The sequence below is a fragment of the Heptranchias perlo genome, chromosome 2 (genome assembly GCF_035084215.1).
Source record: "Heptranchias perlo isolate sHepPer1 chromosome 2, sHepPer1.hap1, whole genome shotgun sequence".
Classification (NCBI taxonomy): domain Eukaryota; kingdom Metazoa; phylum Chordata; class Chondrichthyes; order Hexanchiformes; family Hexanchidae; genus Heptranchias; species Heptranchias perlo.
This window is the reverse complement of record NC_090326.1, coordinates 99401194-99421723: the sequence shown is the minus strand read 5'-3', so window position 1 is coordinate 99421723 and position 20530 is coordinate 99401194. Positions and strand designations below refer to the sequence as shown.

Here is a 20530-nt window from a genome sequence, read left to right as displayed (position 1 = left end):
TAGCATGACCCACCAAAATGTCAGTATCTGCGCTGGTGCATGGCTGTATGTCATGTGACGGTGCACCCTCAGAAGGAATGAGATTCTCTGAGAAATCACTTTCTTCCATTTCGGCTCCTTCCTTTTGAAGGCCCTGGCAGACAGCAGCAGCTGATAATTATTCATCGGAAAATTGATAATTTTCCACCGACCACACTGATGTCTGGAACAGTTCAAATCATAGATAATAATCAATTCATAATTTGTGAGAAAAATATTAATGTTCTGACACCAGTCACCTGCGGGTTGCCAGTCTCTCCATCACCGACGGATAGGTAGGCAACAGTGTGACTTATCTCCATGGACTCCACCTTTGCCTCTGTCAGCTGAACTATTTGTGGCCGTCCTCATCCTCCTCTCCCTTGCATTTTGTGCTCTCTTCTACAAGGGGACAAGGAACTGAAGGTGACGTATTCACCCAATGGAGGCATTGTTTTGGGTAAAGCTGACAATGAAACAGATGCATCAGAGGGTGATTATCAGACAGATGCATTACACTGAATCAGGATTGGGGTGAGTGGCAGTGGTGGGTGCACAAATGGGGAGGTGAGAAAGTGCATAGAAAGTGAAGGATGGTTGAAGAAGAAACTTAAGTGGGTGTGAGGAGTGATGTGATGGAGTAGGCTTGCCAAGATAGAGTGAAGGGGGGGGGGTGGGGGGAGGAGAAAAGAGAGGGGGTGGTGTTAAATTTCACAGGATGTGGGTAAATCAGTAAATGTATTCACTTTTCCTGACCTAGTTAGGTCATTAAACCACTTTCTGCACTGCAGCCAAGACCTGGGCACCGTGCTCCTGCTGCTCACCTCTACTGCCACCTCCAGCCACACCTTCTTGGTGACAGAACCGGGCTTCTTCCTCCCATCGCTCGGGTAAATTACCTCCCTCCTGCTTCTCACTGCACCCAGGAGTACTTCTAACGAGGCATCAGTAAATCTAGATGCTGCCGTTGCACCCTGGGCTCCATTTCTCCTTTAGAATCCATTCTTGGACTGGCCCTTTAAATAGTGCGCTTTAAATCGCGTCACTCGTGCGCGCAGTAGGCCCTCTGCACAGCTTGGAGACACGAAACCCGGAAGTAAAGGTTACTGACTGCAATTGAGATACGCTCGCAGATTTAAACACGCCCACTTTGCCTCCAGGTTCCCCACGCGCAAATCCACCCACTGACTTTCTGCCGCTGTGCTTAAATCAGGGCCCATATCTTTTACTTAAGGATATACCATAGGCTCGGGGAATGTCCATAAATATAACGTGTAAATTCTTTCTGGAATATTCTTTTTTTCCCCCCACTTATGGGATACTATCTATATTAATGGCATGAGAAAGTTTCTAAAATATACTTATACATGTACGGATATGAAGAACACCTGTTCTACTGACTGAACCTGGGGAAGAATATGAAGTGTTTTTTTTAAATAATGCCTCAGCATCTTTCATACCATGCCTGAGAGAGCATGATCCCTTAGGCATTGTTGTATGACAGATGCTAAGGCAACTCCTAAGTAAATCCACATTGCACATTACAGGATTACACATTAAGCAAGTTATTTTCCTGACAAAAACAGTCTGATTTTTGTTCCTGATAAGTGTGCACAGCTGCAAACAACACTTAATTATCAGTTCTGGAGGAGAGTATTATTAGTTGTCACCAATCCCACTGTGTCCCTGTAAGGAGCCGATTAGTTTGAAGAGATGTAATTTTTTTTTGAATCGCTATTTATCGAAAGCTTGAAACTACATATCTTCTATTAATCCCAGTACAATAAACTTATACATTCAACTGCATGTTGTCTTCAAATAGGATATGGTCAAAGTGACATTGTACACAACACCTTCGTTAATTCACATTTGTCTGAATAATTTTTTGCATAACAAAAATATTTGGAATTTCACAGTCGGGACTGCATAATTCAAACAACGCGAGAAGAATTTATCTATACGCTATGTGCAGTGAAACCGTAAATACATTTCTTATAAATGCATTTAAAATTTGGTACATAGTATGTGTACAGCATACCTTTTGCCTTGATGCTTTAGAAACACCAAAATACACAAAAATTCAGCACATTGGATTTTAAAGCACTGTATCAAAGTTGTAGGATGCACGTTGCCATCACAAAGCACCACAAATCAAGTTCAAAATATCAGTCATGCTGCTGCGGCAGGTGTTTCCCCACAAAGATGGGGAAAGCAAGGGAGATTGGGGGGGTGGTGGCGGAGGGGAAAAACAGAAAACATTCCTGCCAAGCTGTTCACATGTAGTCTTGGCAGCCAGTTACAGAGCAGCTTCTCTCGTTCTCCAACAGGAGAGAGTCTAACCACCTCCCCTTGACATTCAACGGCATTACAATCACCAAATCCCCCAACATCCTGGGGGTCACCACTGACCAGAAACTTAACTGGACCAGCCATATAAATACTGTGGCTACAAGAGCAGGTCAGAGGCTGGGTATTCTGTGGTGAGTGACTCACCTCCTGACTCCCCAAAGCCTTTCCACCATCTACAAGGCACAAGTCAGGAGTGTGATGGAATACTCTCCACTTGCCTGGATGAGTGCAGCTCCAATAACACAAGAAGCTCAACACCAATCAGGACAATGCAGCCCACTTGATTGGCACCCCTTCCACCACCCTAAACATTCACTCCCTCCATCACCGGCGCACAGTGGCTGCAGTATGTACCATCCACAGGATGCACTGCAGCAACTCGCCAAGGCTTCTTCGACAGCACCTCCCAAACCCACGACCTCTACCACCTAGAAGGACAAGGGCGGCAGGCACATGGGAACAACACCACTTGCACGTTCCCCTCCAAGTCACACACCATCCTGACTTGGAAATATATCACCGTTCCTTCATCGTCGCTGGGTCAAAATCCTGGAACTCCCTACCTAACAGCACTGAGGGAGAACCTTCACCACAAGGACTGTAGCGGTTCAAGGTGGCGGCTCACCACCACCTGCTCAAGAGCAATTAAGGATGGGCAATAAATGCTGGCCTTGCCAGCGATGCCCACATCCCATGAACAAATTTTAAAAAGCTCTAGCAGAATCCTCAGAGCAGGTCACCTGCCCAGTCTATAATGCTAGGGAATAATGCATAGTGTAGGGAGATTAATAAAATGTTTGCACCCTCACTTCCCCACCTCAAAAATATTAAAATACAAATTAGAACAAATTTAGCTCACTCTTACCCAAATGCAGCCAGAAAGACACAATCATCCCGTAAAATATTGGACACTTTTTCATAGACTCTGTAGTTGTTGGAATCTCTCTGCTCAAAAAATCCAATGATGTTTCGTTTGCTGCGCTGTAAAATATAACAGCCACATACTGGATTGTTCAACTACTTCCTTTAAAATCATACACGTCAGAAAATAGTTTTAAAATCAGTTACATGATTTACAAATTTAGGTCAATATAAATTCCCCAAGTCAAAATAGATGTTATTTTGTGAAATGACCAAAGCAGCAAAATGATTAGGAATTTGAGTTTAAACTCCCTCAAAATTTCTGGGAAGCTTTTTTGTCAGAACATAAATCCCACACATCCCCCAACTCAGTACACCAATTGTAACTGAGCAGGTAGGCAACTCCACTAGTGTTGCTCTGGGCCAGCCTTCAGAAGGTGCAAGAGCGCAGCCTGGGTTTGACTTCCTGCAGTTTCACCTCTGCTTGGTTCAGCACCTGTCCGTAGAAACACAATGGAGATCAGGAACTCAGCAGAACTGCATCCCATCACTCTGTGGCACCGTGCCACTGTAAAGAACCACTTAATGATCAAAACCACACAAACCCACCAAGAGCCTCATCACTACCTGTAGTTAACAAGTAAATCACAAAGTAGGGATGAACTGTTGATCCCTGACATGTTCCATAATTACATAAACATCCACAGGAAGATTACCTGTTATATACCCAAGTTGTGATTTATGAGTACCACCATAAAATCTATTCATTGTGATAAAGTAATGGTAATTTAAAGTTCCTCTACAGAGGAGTCTGTTCAGAGTGCAATTCTAACATTGATCTCTGGTCACTTTGTAAGAGACATTTTGATGGATATTTTAAACTGCCTGACATATTAAGTTAATCAGAACAAAGTTGCTTCATGACAAAAGACTGGCAGTCAGTGTAGTTTAAACATTGTTACATCTCACTGGTCAGGTGCAGAAATGCTGGGGTCAGGTTGGGGGGGGGGGGGTGGGGAAGAAGAGAAACAACAGGATTTTGAAAAACTGATTCTAGAGGGATTAACTGGCATGCCACTGCTTAACTCTTTGGAATGCTTTCTTTCTGCTTAGCGAGAGGTGGTCTACAGTTGTCTCAAGCTCAAACATTCTGCAGTTGTGGTAAAATATTAAGTACCAAGCATTTTTCCCTAGGGGTTAATTTTAAAACTTAAAAGTTTGTGGTATAATCTGCAGCTAAATTAAAATGACTTGATTGTGGAAGGATAGACTTTGCAAATCAGTACTTTTCTAATACCAAGAACAAGCTTGAATAATGAAAAACACAACTGTAATACTGGGCAGAAGCATTTGACACAATGTGAATTTCCAGTGAAGTTCCACCACTTCTACAAAAATGGGACCGATTCACGCCCAGTGGTCTGGAGAGGTATTCACAAGTAAGTTTTCTGGGTCAGTGTATTTGCATATCCATTGGAAGAGTGATTGGTGTGACTCCTGTGCAAAACAGGTGTAATCTGGAGTGCAGGGAAATTTGGGTGTAGCCTTTTTTAAAAAAAATTCTGGCTGCATACTACAGTAGCAGACTGGGGACAACCAGGTAAGTAAGGATCAATGCTTTGCTCACTCACTTGACTCTCAGCTGACTTCACTGCATGTCTCAGTCTTTTTCTGATACTTTTCAAGGATGGCTATCATAGCAGCAGCTGGTACACTGTCAAATAAGGCAACAGAGTATGGTACAGACACTGAAGATGATGCCGTAATTTCACCGACTCAGGCCTGCAAGCCCTCTTCGAGGAAACTGACATCAGGAGACACAGATTGCTGAGAATTTGTGGCATTAAGCCTGCCAGAAATGTCACTCATGCTACCGAGGGAGGTGGTACTGGCACTGACCACTAACACACACCCCCCCAGGACTGCAGACCAGTGCCCAAGAAGTTCAATGACCTCATCAGGGCTGGCAAGATAACACACCAGCCACACACACTTTTCTTCCTTAGCCACCAGTGCACTCTTCATCCTCTAAAAGGAACACTTGTAGAAATGACTCTTCACAATGCACTCTGATTAAGGGGAGCTGTAACTTAGGATCATGCACAATGGCTACCACTAATATGCACAACACAAAAGCCCAATCTATTGGTCTGACCTGGTCAGAAGCAGTGAGTAGCAAATCCAGGTCTATGCAGGCAGAATGACAAAAAAAATCAAATTGCTGTAAAGAGTTTCCCAGTTGCAGAAATCGCTAATGAGACATAATACTCTTCAGGCTCAGAAACTCCATGTCTGCCTATCTCAGCTGATCCTGACAACAGCTGTGCCTTATAGTTGTCAGTCTAAGTTACCGAGTGAGTTTTGAGTGTAAAAGCAGGAAACTGAGCTGCAGCACCACTGATCCTCATTATAATATAAAAACACAATAAAAGTATACAATTAATATGTGTGTGTGTGTGTGTGTGTGTGTGTGTGTGTGTGTGTGTGGGGCAGATGGTGTATCACTACAATGTTTAACATTATTTAACAAAAAGAGAATTTGCTAATCAGGAAATGGAACCAAACCAAGATTCCAAGTCACAATTCACAACTATTAGTTGTAACAAATCACACCAAAAAGTGTTAACTCACTGATCTCCCTTACAGCAATGACAAAGAGCTTGTAGTGCAAGACAATTTTAGAAAACCTAGTGAATTTGCAAATTCCTTGTTTTCTCAAAATACAGGATTTTTAAACAAGTGTGTAATTACTGTGGTGCAGAAGTGAAATTTCAGACAGCCTCAGGCAAGATTTGTGCTGTAAAATAGCTTTACAAATTGTATGCCAAACCAAAGACTGTCATTAACTTTCTTTTGAAGAATTTCAAATTCTTTTTTAAAAAAAATCAATTTGACCAACTTGTAGCAGCCCTTCCACCCTCAATACTTTGAGATTAACTAACTAAGCAGAGACTAGAGATCAAATCTGGGATCTCTGGTCTGTTTAGATTATGATGTGGAGATGCCGGTGATGGACTGGGGTTGACAATTGTAAACAATTTTACAACACCAAGTTATAGTCCAGCAATTTTATTTTAAATTCACAAGCTTTCGGAGGATACCTCCTTCCTCAGGTGAACGATGTGGAAATTTCCACATCGTTCACCTGAGGAAGGAGGTAGCCTCCGAAAGCTTGTGAATTTAAAATAAAATTGCTGGACTATAACTTGGTGTTGTAAAATTGTTTACAACTGTTTAGATTAGGTCTAGCATTTGCAACACCGGACTGGAAACCTGACTGGACTATATCCTTCCTGAATACACTGTTCCTCCCACCCTAGCCTTTTGTGCATCCAATTTAAAGTGTTATACATGGAACAGAATACACACCAGAAGAGTTAGCTGTCTTGCACTTTCAACAAAAAAGGCAAACCGTTCTTATAAATCAAAGACAATGATATTTCATTCAGCTTTCATTTCAAGTCTTCCCATCTAACAAAAAGTTCCGGTAATTTATTGTTGGATACAATGCATTTGGCAGCTTTTCTGTAGGATTTTGAATATTAAAGTTTTCTCATTAGAGTAGGTTATTAGGTGCAAAATTAATTAAACCAGTTTTTCCAAAGTATCACTGCCCTGTACCATCATTCTGATGTGGCTTTTTCTGAAATAGATGCATGTACATTGTCACAAGATTTTTTAATAAAACACTGAATAGTTGAGGCTGATGAGTGCATTAATTTTAAGTTTTTGTCATGAGACACATTTTACCTGGATTGTCATGAAATTATGAGTAAAATCTTCACCTTGGATAATCACAATTTGGATCATTGCTTCAAATCACAGAGAAAGAACTTGTTGTCCAAGAAAGCTTTGGTTTTGAAATCTCAACATATAAATTGCTTGAACTCTGCGGGTTCAATGTGCAGACTTACGTCAACTGTTTCCAATTCATTCAGATTCAGAATCTCTTGAACGGGATCATTTTTCTGCTGTTTGACGAAGTCTGCAAGTGCACTCGCTGACCTCTGACCTCTGTACTCCCTCTTCATCATCATCCCATTCCTGAATAATTTCAACGTTGGGTACTTACTAATTCGGTACCTTTGTGCTATATCCGCTGTAAGAGGGAGTCATAAGAATAATATTAAATGAATAACCAGTAATAATTGAAGCTACCTGAAGTTATTGTACTTTTAAAAACTGCAGACAGACAGCAGAGGCACAAAACTGATATATTCAAAAAGGAAAACAAACCAATAAATGACTCCAACTTTGATTAAATGCAGTGCACGAGCCTAAGCACTGAATGAAAAAAAACAAATGCACTTTAAAGAAAGGTCCTGATCAACAAAAATTATTCCTCTTTTTCCAAATTTTAATAAGATTTAAGAAATTTAGTCTTAAAAATCCACTTTATAGACTTTTTGACAAGATAACAGCAGTCTTAAAATAACTGCTTAAATATTCTCTCCCCGTAAATTGTTTAGGAACGAATAAGCGGCAGCAGATACATTTTGAATATTGTCAGACTGCATGATAATGCAGGTCAGCAGATGCAATAACCTTTAATTGATGTTTGCAGAATGCTTTGTAAATAAATGCTCTAGGGCAGCACATAATTACTACTTAACTTTTCACAGGCATTCTCCAAGATAAAGGGTTTGAGGAAGAGTAATTTGCCCAAAATCTGAAAATTCTTATCCCTGTTAAGACATGTTTGGGAGGTTGAAGAAACATCTCACTTATGGAACACAGGAACAGCTAGATGACAAAAGACCAAGATCCATCTAGTTCACCTTCTACTATCCTGGTAGTCACATGTTACAATAATGGAGCTATTGACTAATCATTGCAATCACTCACTATCAATTAGTCTACAACAGACCCAGAATCTAGTCAAAAACTCAGAACAAGGCACTGATGAAAGGATTACATGTTAAAATCTTCCCTCTTCAATGTCAGAGATTTGCTCAGGCGTCCAGTCTTCTACACAATCATGATGAAAGGTCTTCGACCTGAAATGTTAACTGTTTCTTTCTCCACAGATGCTGCCTCACTTGTTGAGCTTTTCCAGCATTTTCTGTTTTTATTACTAAAGCAACACAAGTTCGCATTACTAAAACTAGGCCTTTATGTTCATGCAAGAGCTGCATCCCAACATTCATGCAGAATACAAGTGAAGCTTCATACACCTATTGCCTGCCTGTAGAGTTCAGCATTTGAATTTCTGCAGTCAGGAGCAGAACAAGGGTAGCTGGAGCTTGTGATAGTGTATGGGGAATCTGTTTCACTGAATCTGTCCTTCTGTGATCCCAAGAACCAAAGCCAATTTCAAGTGGCAGCTGTGTTACATAGGGTCTACAGCACAGACACAGGCCATTCAGCCCAAATGGTTTATGTTCCACACGACCCTCCACCAACCCCTCTTCATCTAATCCTGTCAACATTTCCTTCTATTCCTTTCTCCCTCATGTGCTTATCTAACTTACCCTTAAATGCATCTGTGCTTTTTGCCTCAACTACTCCTTGTGGTAGCAGGTTCCACATTCTTACCACTCTATGAGTAAAGAAGTTTTTCCTGAATTCCCTATTGGATGTATTAGTTACTATCATATTTATGATCTTTAGTTTTGGACACACTCAAGTGCAAATATTTTCTCTACATCTACCCTATCAAATCCTTTCATTATCTTAAAGACCTCTATCAGGTTACCCCTCAGCGTTCTCTTTTCTAGAGAAAACCCCCCAGCCTCTTCAGCTTTTCCTGATAAGCATATCCTCTCAGTTCTGGTATCATTCTTGTGAATCTTTTTTGCACTTCTGCCAATGCCTCTATATCCTTTTTATAATATGGAGAACAGAACTGTGCACAATACTCCAAGTGTGGTCTAACCAAGGTGCTATGCAAGTTTAATAATTTCTCTGCTTTTCAATTCTATCCCTCGAGACGAATCCCAGTGCTTGGTTTGCTTTTTTTTTTAAAATGGCGTTATTAAGCTGCATCACTCCTTTTAGTGATGTGTATCTGTATCCTTAGATTCCTTTGCTCTTCTACTCCATTTAGACTCTTATTATCCAAGCAGTATGTAGCCTCCTTATTCTTCCCACCAAAATGAACCACCTCACACTTATCTAAGTTGAAATTCATTTGCCATTTATACACCTATTCTGCAAGTTTATTAATAACTTCCTGTATTTTGCCGCATTTTTCCTTTGTATTAACTACACCTCACAATTTGGTGTCTTCCTCAAATTTGGAAATTGTACTTCCGATTCCAGAGTCCAAATTGTTGACAAATTGTGAACAGAGGCCCCAGCACCAATCCTTGTTCAATACCAGTTCCCACCGTTTGCCAGCCCAAGTAGCTACCCTTAACCCCATCTCTCTTTTTTTGTTTTATAGCCAGCTTGCTATCCATTCTGCTATCTGTCCCCTGACTCCATATGCTCTGACCTTAGTCATGAGTCCACTATGTGGTACCTTATCGAAGGCCTTTTGAAAATCCAAATATTACATCTACTGCATTACCCTTGTCTACTCTGTTACATCAAAGAATTCAATAAGATGGGTCAAGCATGACATTCCCTTTTGAAATCCATGCTGACTATTATATTTTCAGTTTCTAGATATTTTTCTATTGCATCTTAGAGTAAAGATTCCTTTATCTGTCCTACCACTGACGTTAAGCTAACTGGTCTATAGTTGCCTGGAACTCTTGTTCCTATATTTAAAAAGGGAGATAGAACATTAGCTGTCCACCAGTCCTCTGGCACTAGTCCCTTTTCTAATTAATTTTTAATATATATGTAATAGTGCCTCTGATATCTCTTCCCTAACTTTCTTTAATATGCGTGGATGCAATCCATCTGGACCAGGGGTTTTATCCTCTCAAGTTTGATTAGTTTATCAATTATTTCCCCCCCTACTTTCTTAAATGTCTTTATACCTTTTTTGATCCCATCTTTTAATGTGCTGCCCACCTTGTTAGTCTTCCTGGTAAATACTGAGGCAAAGTAACTATTCAGTATTTCTGCCATTTTGCTGTCATTACCTGTGAGTTTATCTTGTGCATCCCTTAGTGGCCCTATCCCTATCCTGATTTTTCTTTTGTTATTTATGTATCTGTCAAATACTTTACTATTTCTTTCTATATTCCTTGTTAAGTTAAATTTCATAGTTCCTCTATGCCTTCCTTTTTTTTTGACATTCTTCCTAACCTCCTCTTATTCCCTTTCTATCATTATTGTCTATGTACTTAGAGTATGCCTTTTTTTAAAGTTTCAATTTCACCCTTATCTCTTTATTCATCCATGGTGTTTCATTATTGGCTAGTTTGTTTTTTTTAAAAAAAGGAATATTTCTCCTGATCGCTATTGACCACCATTTTAAAATATTTCCTACTGCTGTTCTATCAAAAAAAATTCAGTTTACCTTCCCAAAAATTATTTTTTCCCAATCCATTACTTTGATCTCATTTATTATTTTAAACCGTATGATTTTATGATCGCTTTTGCCTAGATGTTCCCCTATGCTTACTTCTCTTATCTGCTCCAGTTCATTTCCAGTTACTAGATCCAGCAGTGATTCCTCTCTTATTGGGCTTCTCACATACTGGGTAAGAAAGGAGTCCTGTACACAATAAAAATTCCATTCCCCTTTCCCTACCTCTTCTTGCCAGTTTATTTTGGGGTAATTGAAATCTCCCATGATTATTATTTGATTTTAAAAAAAAAACTCATTTCATAGATTTGCCTACATATTTCTTTCTCGACTTCCCTGCCACTAGTAGCTGGTCTGTAGAATATATCTATTAACGTGATCGATCCCTTGTTATCCTTTGTCTCAATTTCTATCTTATTACTTATCTCTTTTTTTTCCATTGCCATTATGTTGTCTCTAATTAGTACAGCTACTCCACCCTCTTCCTTCCCTATCCTTTCCAAATAAGTTATATCCTGCAATTTTTCACTGCCAGTCCTGTTATTTATGTAGCCATGTTTCATCCCTACTACATCAGGCTCCTTGGGATGAGTTATTGCCTCCAGTTCTCTGCAGCCAGGAGCATGAGTCCCGAAGGCTATCTGGCCCACCCGTTGCCAGGCTTAAGGACATCTCCTCCGGGCTGGAGAAGAAGTTGGAGTGGGAGGGGAGAATCCAGTTGTCGTGGTCCACGTAGGTACCAACGACATAGGTAGGACTAAGAAAAAGGTTCTGCTGAGTGTGTTTGAGCAGCTAGGAACTAAATTAAAAAGCAAAACCACAAAAGGTAACAATCTCTGGATTATTAGCTGAGCCATGGGGTAAATAAGATCAGAGCGATGAGTGCGTGGCTCAAAGATTGATGTGGGAGAAGTGGGTTTCGATTCGTGCGGCACTGACACTAGTACTGGGGAAAGAGAGCTGTCCCGTTGGAACGGACGCAACCTGAACCATGCTGGGACCAGAGTTCTAGCGAATCGAATAACTAGGGAGGTAGATAGGGCTTTAAACTAAATAAGGCGGGGGAGGGTCCCGGTGGAGAGGAATCTAGGAAGCTAAAAAGAGAAAAGACAAAGAAGCAGTGCAGGAAAGTGATTGGGGTAAGGATAACCAGAGTGTGTCAGGAAAGGACAGAGCGTACAAACAAGAGTGTGCACTAACAAATAGGGTCTGGGTAAGAAAAAAATGGTAATGAAGCAAATAGGGCCTTGAAACATAGAAAATAGGAGCAAGAGTAGGCCATTTGGCCCTTGGAGCCTGCTCCACCATTCAATATGATTATGGCTGATCCTCTATCTCAATACCATATTCCTGTGCTCTCCCCATACCCCTTGATGCCTTTTGCATTTGAAATCTATCTAGTTCCTTCTTAAATATATTCAGTGACTTAGCCTCCACAGCCTTCTGTGGAAGAGAATTCCACAGGTTCACCACCCTCATCTCAGTCCTAAATGTCCAACCCTGTATCCTGAGACTATGAACCCTCGTCCTGCACCCCGCCCCCAGCCAGGGGAAACATCCTCCCTGCATCCAGTCTGTTTAGCCCTGTCAGAATTTTATATGTTTCAACGAGATCCCCTCTCATTCTTCTAAACTCGAGTGAATACAGGCCAAGTTGACCCAATCTCTCCTTGTATTACAGTCCTGCCATCCCAGGGATCAGTCTGGTGAACCTTCGCTGCACTCCCTCTACAGCAAGTATATCCTTTCTTCGGTAAGGAGACCAAAACTGCACACAATACTTCAGGTGTGGTCTCACCAAGGCCCTGTATAACTGCAGTAAGACATCCTTGCTCCTGTACTCAAATCCTCTTGCAATCAACATACCATTTGCCTTCCTAACTGCTGGATGCACCTGCATGTTTGCTTTCAGTGACTGGTGTACAAGGACACCCAGGTCCCTTTGTACATCAACATTTCCCAATCTATCACCATTTAAATAATATTCTGCCTTTCTTTTTTTCTTCCAAAGTGGATAACTTCACATTTATCCACATTATACTGTATCTGCCATGTATTTGCCCACTCACTCAACTTGTCTAAATCGCCTTGAAGCCTCTGTGCATCCTCCTCACAACTCACAATCCCACCTAGTTTTGTGTAGTCAGCAAACTTGGAAATATTACATTTGGTTCCCTCATCCGAATCATTGATATATATTGTGAATAGCTGGAGCCCAAGCTCTGATCCCGACAGTACCCCACTAGTCACTGCCTACCACCCCAAAAAAGACCCATTTATTCCTACTCTGTTTCCTGTCTGTTAACCAATTTTCAATCCGTGCCAGTATATTACCCCCAATCCCATGTGCTTTAATTTCGCACACTAACCTCTTTTGTGGGACTTTATCAAAGGCCTTCTAAAAATCCATATAAACCACATCCACTGGTTCTCCCTTATCCCTACCAGTTACATCCTTGGAAAAACTCCAGTAGGTTTGTCAAATATTTCCCTTTCATAAATCCAAGTTGACTTTGTCTAACCCCATTGATATTTTCTAAGTGTCCTGTTAGCATATCCTTTATAATAGACTCCAGCATTTTCCCTACTACTGATGTTAGACTAACTAGTCTGTAGTTCCCTGTTTTCTCTCCCTCCTTTTTTAAATAGTGGGGTTACATTTGCCATCTTCCAATCTGCAGGAACTGTTCCATAATCCGTAGAATTTTGGAAGATGACAACTAATGCATCCACTATTTCCATGGTTACCTCTTTTAGTACTCTGGGATGCAGATTATCGGTTTTCAGTCCCATTAATTTCTCCGGAATTTTTTTAACTAATAATTTCTTTTAATTCCTCCTTCTTGCTAGTTCCTTTGTTCCCTAGCATTTCTGGGAAGTTATTTGGTTCTGTCTTCACAGAAGAGGACACAAAGTATTTGTTTAATTGCTCTGCCATTTCGTTGTTCTCCATTATAAATTCTCCCGTTTCTGACTGTAAGGGACCTACATTTGTTTTCACTAACCTTTTTCTTTTTACATACTTGTAGAAGCTTTTACAGTCCACTTTTATGTTCCTTGTAAGTTTACTCTCGTACTGTTTTTTTTCCCCTCTTAATCAATCTCTTGGTCCTTTTTTGCTGAATTCTCAACTGCTCCCAATCCTCAGGCTTGCTACTTTTTCTGGCAACTTTATATGACACCTCTTTGGATCTAATACTATCCTTAATTTCTTTTGTTAGCCATGGTTGGGCCACTTTTCCTTTTGTGTTTTTGCACCAGAAAGGTATATATAACTGTTGCAATTTATGCATTTGTTCCTTAAATGTTAGCCATTTAGCCATCCACCGTCATGTCTTTTAATGAAGCTCCCCAATCTATCATAGCCAACTCACTCCTCATACCTTCATAGTTTCCTTTGTTTAAATTTAGGACCCTAGTTTCGAATTGAACTACTTCACTTTTCATCTTAATGAAGGATTCGATCATGTTATGGTCACTCTTCCCTAAACGACCCCGCACAACAAGATTATTAATTAACCCCTTCTCATTGCACACTCCAGGAATTCATCCTCCACAGTATTATTGCTAATTTGGTTTGGCCAGTCTGTATGTAGATTAGTCACCCATGATTACTGTAGTACCCTTGTTACATGCATCTCTAATTTCCTGTTTGATGCAGCCCCCTACATTACCACTACTGTTTTTAGGCCTATAGACAACTCCCACTTCTGTCCCGTGGTGCTTCTTAACTCCACCCAGACTGATTCTACATCTTGATTTTCTGAGCCAATATCCTTTCTCACTATTGCTCTGATTTCATCCTTTACTAACAATGCCACCCTACCTCCTTTTCCTTTTTTGCCTGACCTTCCTAAATATTGAATACCCTTGGATATTCAGCTCCCAGCCTTGGTCACCTTGCAGCCATGTCTCTGTAATTGCAATTACAATCATATCTGTTTACATCTATTTGCGCTGTTAATTCATCTACCTTATTACGAATGCTTCGTGCATTCAGATACAGTGACTTTAGATTTGTCTTTTTAACATTTTTAGACATCTTAACTTTTTTTGTACTATTGATTAAGAGGGGAATAATAGAGTATGAGAGTAAACTTGTAAGGAACATATAAGTGGACTGTTAAAGCTTCTACAAGTATGTAAAAGAAAAAGATTAGTGAAGACAAATGTAGGTCCCTTACAGTCAAATGGGAGAATTTATAATGGGGAACAAGGAAATGGCAGAGCAATTAAACAAATACTTTGGTTTTGTCTTCACGGAAGAGGACACAAATAACTTCCCAGAAATGCTAGGGAACCAAGGAACTTGTGAGAAGGAGGAATTAAAGGAAATTAATATTGGTAAAAAAGTAGTGCTGGAGAAATTAATGGGACTGAAAGCCGATAAATCCCCAGGACCTGATGATCTGCATCCCAGAGTACTAAATGAGGTAACAATGAAAATAGTGGATGCATTAGTTTTCATCTTCCAAAATTCTACGGATTATGGAACAGTTCCTGCAGATTGGAGGGAGAGAGAAAACAGGGATCTGCAGACCGGTTAGTCTAACATCAGTAGTAGGGAAAATGCTAGAGTCTATTATAAAGGATGTGATGAGGACATTTAGAAAATATGAACGGGATTAGACAAAGTCAACATGGATTTATGTCCTTGTACACCAGTCACTGAAAGCAAACATGCAGGTGCAGCAAGCAGTTAGGAAGGCAAATGGTATGTTGGCCTTCATTGCAAGGATGTCTTATTGTAGTTATACAGGGCATTGGTGAGACCACACCTGGAGTATTATTTGTAGTTTTGGTCTCCTTACCCAAGAGAGGATATACTTGCCATAGAGGGAATGCAGCAAAGGTTCACCAGACTGATTCCTGGGATGGCAGGACTGTCGTATGAGGAGAGATTGGGTCGACTCGGCCTGTATTCACTCGAGTTTAGAAGAATGAGAGGGGATTTCATTGAAACGTATAAAATTCTGACATGGCTAGACAGATTGGATGCAGGGAGGATGTTTCCCCTGGCTGGGAGGGTCCAGAACAAGGGGTCACAGTCTCAGGCTACAAGGTAGGACATTTAGGACTGAGATGAGGAGAAATTTCTTCACTCAGAGGGTGGTGAACCTGTGGAATTCTCTACCACAGAAGGCTGTGGAGGCCAAATCACTGAATATATTTAAAAAGGAGCTAGATAGATTTCTAGACACAAAAGGCATCAAGGGATCTGGGGAGAGCACGGGAATATGGTATTGAGATATAGGATCAGCCATGATCATATTGAATTGCAGGGCAGGCTCAAAGGGCCGAATGGCCTACTCCTGCTCCTATTTTCTATGTTTCTACATCCCCCAATTTTGTTTCAGATGCTGTGCACATTGCTGTACAGATAATTTAATTTGAAAAACTAATTTTTAAAAACTGTTCCCCTCACTTTTTAAAAAAAAAAGTAATTTGGTACTGATGTTCTATAACTCTATTTTTCCCTGGCTGTTTATGTTAACTTGTTCTTTACCTTGGTCTGACCTTTACTCTCATCCCCTATTTCTTTTATCTTCAGACTTGTGTTATTTTCACCAGATCCCTCCCCCCTCCTTACTAGTTTAAAGTCCTATCGACAGCCCTATTTATCTTTCCGCTAGGACACTGGTCCCATTCTGGTTCAGGTGGAGCCTTAATGTCAATGTTGGTCTTTGGGCAGAAGCAATGTATTTGCAGGTGAAGGATTAGGAGAGATGTTGGATATCACTTAACACAGGGGAGCTGGGATTGTTCAGCTGATGTGCTCTTCAATGAGCTGCTGTTGAAGAGCTCTAGCTGAGGCAACTGTTGGACCCTTCTGGCTACCTCGCCATCCTTTATGTCAACAGTGTCCACTATCTCAGTGTTGAAGGTCCTCCTCTAATGGTGGCTCCACATGTTATCTCCGTGGTAGAGCAGTTATGCAGCGTACAGAAAATCACGTGGGCCAATCTTTGCGGGCTATATTGGACAACACCATCTGACCTATCATGGTATCAGAATCATTGCTTGAGGACTTCAAAGGCCTGTTCTATGTATTAATGAGACTCCCACCTGAGTCAGATGGGCGCCTCAGATGCCTAAGAAAAGGACCCAATTAAGGTGGCGACAGGTAGGAATCAAGCAGGAATGGGGGGGCGGGGGGGGGGGGGCGCGGTGCGGTAAGTTTTCAGAGGCGATTTTAACTGCGTTGCCGGCCGTTCCCGCTGGGCTGGGTGGGTTGAAAGTGCTCTCCTCCCCCCCACCCCCACGCGTTATGTTGGCGCTTCAACCATACATGGCATTTTGGTCTCACTGCTCACTCATGAAGTGCAAACAAGGCAGCAGCAATATGAAAATCACCCTCCACCATGTCTGGGTTAAGGAGGACAGATTAAAAAAAAAGATGGCCAGGTTTCCCTGCTCATGTTGGACAATTCTTGCTGTGGACTTCAGGTTGGGTTAGCATTGGGCTTGGTTGTGATCGCGTCATGGTCGAACAGTCTGCCAAAATTCAAGATCTAGACTCAAATATGAATGGGCATTTGGTTGAGGCACTAGAAGGCAGCTGACCACTGTGTAACCTTCAGCAGGAGGAGAGAAAATTGGAGAGAAAGCTGCCGTTTTGTCGTAAAAATCCAAACGGTTCACTAATGCCCTTCAAGGAAGGGAAACAAAAAAAAAAAAACTTTCTCCACTTTTGGAAGGGAGGGGATGAAGGGAAATGGGGGCGGGGGATAAAGAAGTTTTTGCTTAGTTGCAAACAGCCCAAGAATGATGTCTTACAAATAGACCTAACAAACTTATGAGTAACTGCCCAAAAGAATGCCGTATCATTTTCATTTGTAATTCAAACATTGTAGGAATGTTGTTTTTGTAATAGGAGAAAGTAAAGCAAAACTTTGCTTCAACGTTCAGATTTTAATTTTAAGCCAATATGTTGGTAATTACTGCATTACTGCTCCTGAAAAATATTCAAGACTAGGCCGAGAGAAGAGTGGGCATCTAGTACCAAGCTCATCTCGGCATAATATTCTTAATGAATTTTTCAATTCCAATTTCATTGAGAAATGTTCCTTCAAAACACAAATTCAATTATATTTTACAATTGGATCAGCATTTCTATAAACTGTTGATCTTAACCTCTAGTGTAAAACTCATTGTAGTACAGCTCTGCTTTTCGTTCATTAATAGCTTGAATACTAAAACTAGCAAAACTTCCAGTTTAACCATGGAATCAGATTACAGAAACAGGCACTTGGAGAGATGACGCTTGGCAGTGGGTTAGCTTTTCAAATGCACGGAGCAGAAGTGCGAATTGTACCAATGTACTACACCACTTGGGTTACTGCTACTTTCCACATTTTGTGCTCAACCTTATTGGTCTAATAAGGGGCTGAATGGCCTACTCCTGTTCCTATGTTCCTACTTCTTAAGTATCTTTAAGCCTGGTAACTCACCATGCTGGTCACAATCAACCCTGGCAAAGACTACTTGCTTTGGGTCTGGAAATTCATCTTTCACAACCATGGAGGCTTCTTCAAAGATGGGGTGTAGCATTTGACTGAATCTACACCTGGTGGAAAAAAATAAATGAAGTAAGTGCACTCAAGTCTAAACTACATAAAAGTTAGTAACACAACAATTTTCTTCATGGTTCAACATTCCTTGAACTCATTCCCTTGTTTCTCACTTTACATTTTCTTCTGTCCATCACTGTTTTCTCCCCACTTCCAAATTTCTACATTCTTTCCTTGTTCCACTCATCTACATCTTCCTTTTACAATATTGGTTTCTAATCTAGATATTACAACCTTATGGAAACCATACTTGTGTTTCACTTATTGGTAGGCTCAGACCATCTGCCTCAACGTTTCCTACCGAGCATCACTTAGTAGGCGAGTCCAATATTGCAATCTCTTTCAACAAACATAACATTACTAGTGCTAAGAAACCCTTCATAAGGGCAGATGAGATGAACAATTCTTATGGCAGAGAAGCAATATGGAATAGTATTGATCATCAATAGGCTTGATGTCTGCACCTTCCTGAATTTGGATTTCATTTGAGTATGGTTTTTTTTAGAAAAAAAAAGCACCAAAACTTAAAGAACAACAAAAATTGTTGGAAACACGCAGGTCAGTTAGTTTCTGTGGAGAGAACAGACAAATTAATTTTGCAGTGCAGACCCTTCTTCCAAACTGAAAAACAAGAGGCAGTTAGGTGCATGAATACAAATCAGAAAAAGGCAAGAGGGAAAATAAATATTAAAAAAGAAACTCAAGAATCATGAGTGAAATAACAATCTGTCAAGCAATGTCTTAATTTTTTGTCAATTACTTGTTTGGGGTTACATCATTCCACTCTGGGTTTGTTTGTTTTTATAGATTATATATTACACCCCTCCCGTTTTTCTGATTGTATTAATATGCCTGTCCACATCGTAATTTTTCATCAACTCGTTCTCTCCACAGATGCCGATTGACCTGTGTGCTTCCAACATTTTGTGGTTTGTTCTAGCCTTCCAGCATCTGCAATATTGTATTTTTTACTTTTAAGGATGGCAATGCTACTCAGTTACAATGCATAATTTTAAAAACTTGCATTCTCTGAGAAAGCACATTGGAAAATTCTGCCACATGGTCTAGTTTCTTTTGTCTAGATTCTGATCTAGGAAGTTAGGATCAAAGCCTCATGTCTGACCCCAACCACAATTTTGTTTCCTGCCTGCATATAGACAACTCCTCCTACTCTGCCACAAAATCTTATTAAAAACTTCAAGACTTTGTGCTTGAAGCCAAATACATTTGGTTAATTTCAGCACCTGTAGTGCAAGACTCACTTTTCAAATGACAAAAAGCAAATAGTCTCACGATCAGCAACCCCTTAAAATGTTAAATTAATGCTAATTTTTGTGTCTCTTCTCTCAACAATTTGCTTGAATACTGAATATCATGAAGCGGACTGGCTCAAGTGTTACTGGGCCGAATGTTATGAGCGCTTAATTTCAGACACAGTTATTATCATTCCAAGCTCCTCCTCCAAGACAGTTCTAATGATGTCATTAGCACTATTTAAACAAATATATTCCAGAAACCTGCAGGAAAGACAAAGAAAACTACAAGTTTGATTTTAAAGTGGGTACTAATGAGCACACTTGCTCTTCACTAGATTCCCTTCGTCTGCAATTACAACACAAAAGTAACTCCCAGATAGAATTGAAAGGTGACCCACTTATTACCAACACTCCAGAAATTAATATTTTCACTATCAGATGGTAAAATTGACAAAAATACCTTAATATTAATTTACTGCCACGCAGTATTCTAAAAAAAGACTGGAATCTTCATGAATTGAAGTTAAAGGAACTGTCCATAGAACGGCTCAACATTATACTGTTTTTTCAAGAGTTTAGAATACTATGCTTGTAAAAAGTACTTGCTGCCAATCAACAAGGCTTGCAGCCACACAAAGGATTATTTAAATTAATCATACAATTGGTAGATTCACACATTTAGCCATATTCTGAATAATTTGTCATAGGAATGCATTAATCTGAATGCTCAAACCAACTAGAGTCCCATTCTGGTTGATGAGTTATTAGCAGCAGTACATGCATTAACCATCAGCCAATTTGAATTTCCCGGGCTCTAAGAAGTTATTCCATGGTGAATTATAGGGCAACTCTCTAATATCAGCTGAGAATTTTCTGGACTTCAGTGTACACATGCTGCAGCTAATTAAAGTTGTGGCTTTTGCCAATGCTGCTTCTGCCCGTGGATGTAGTAAACAATATATTGAGGACAAAAACGCTATTGATAGCAATTGTCAGTTTATTTCCATAAATTTTAATTCTTCAGACCTGGACTTATTGAACTGAACAATCAC

The 20530-nt window shown here is 40.3% G+C and overlaps 1 protein-coding gene across 3 annotated transcripts in view; it reads right to left on the bottom strand.

Annotated features, from left to right (window-relative positions):
* erp44 (endoplasmic reticulum protein 44) overlaps window positions 1–20530 on the bottom strand; it is a 90823-nt gene that overhangs the window by 30218 nt on the left and 40075 nt on the right. For all 3 annotated transcript variants that reach the window (XM_068004937.1, XM_068004955.1, XM_068004944.1), the window contains 3 exons: window positions 18103–18218; window positions 7143–7327; window positions 3233–3348 (listed from right to left, as the gene is read on the bottom strand). In XM_068004937.1, coding sequence (XP_067861038.1) covers window positions 3233–3348; window positions 7143–7327; window positions 18103–18218 — 417 coding nt within the window. The remainder of the gene's footprint in view (window positions 1–3232; window positions 3349–7142; window positions 7328–18102; window positions 18219–20530) is intronic.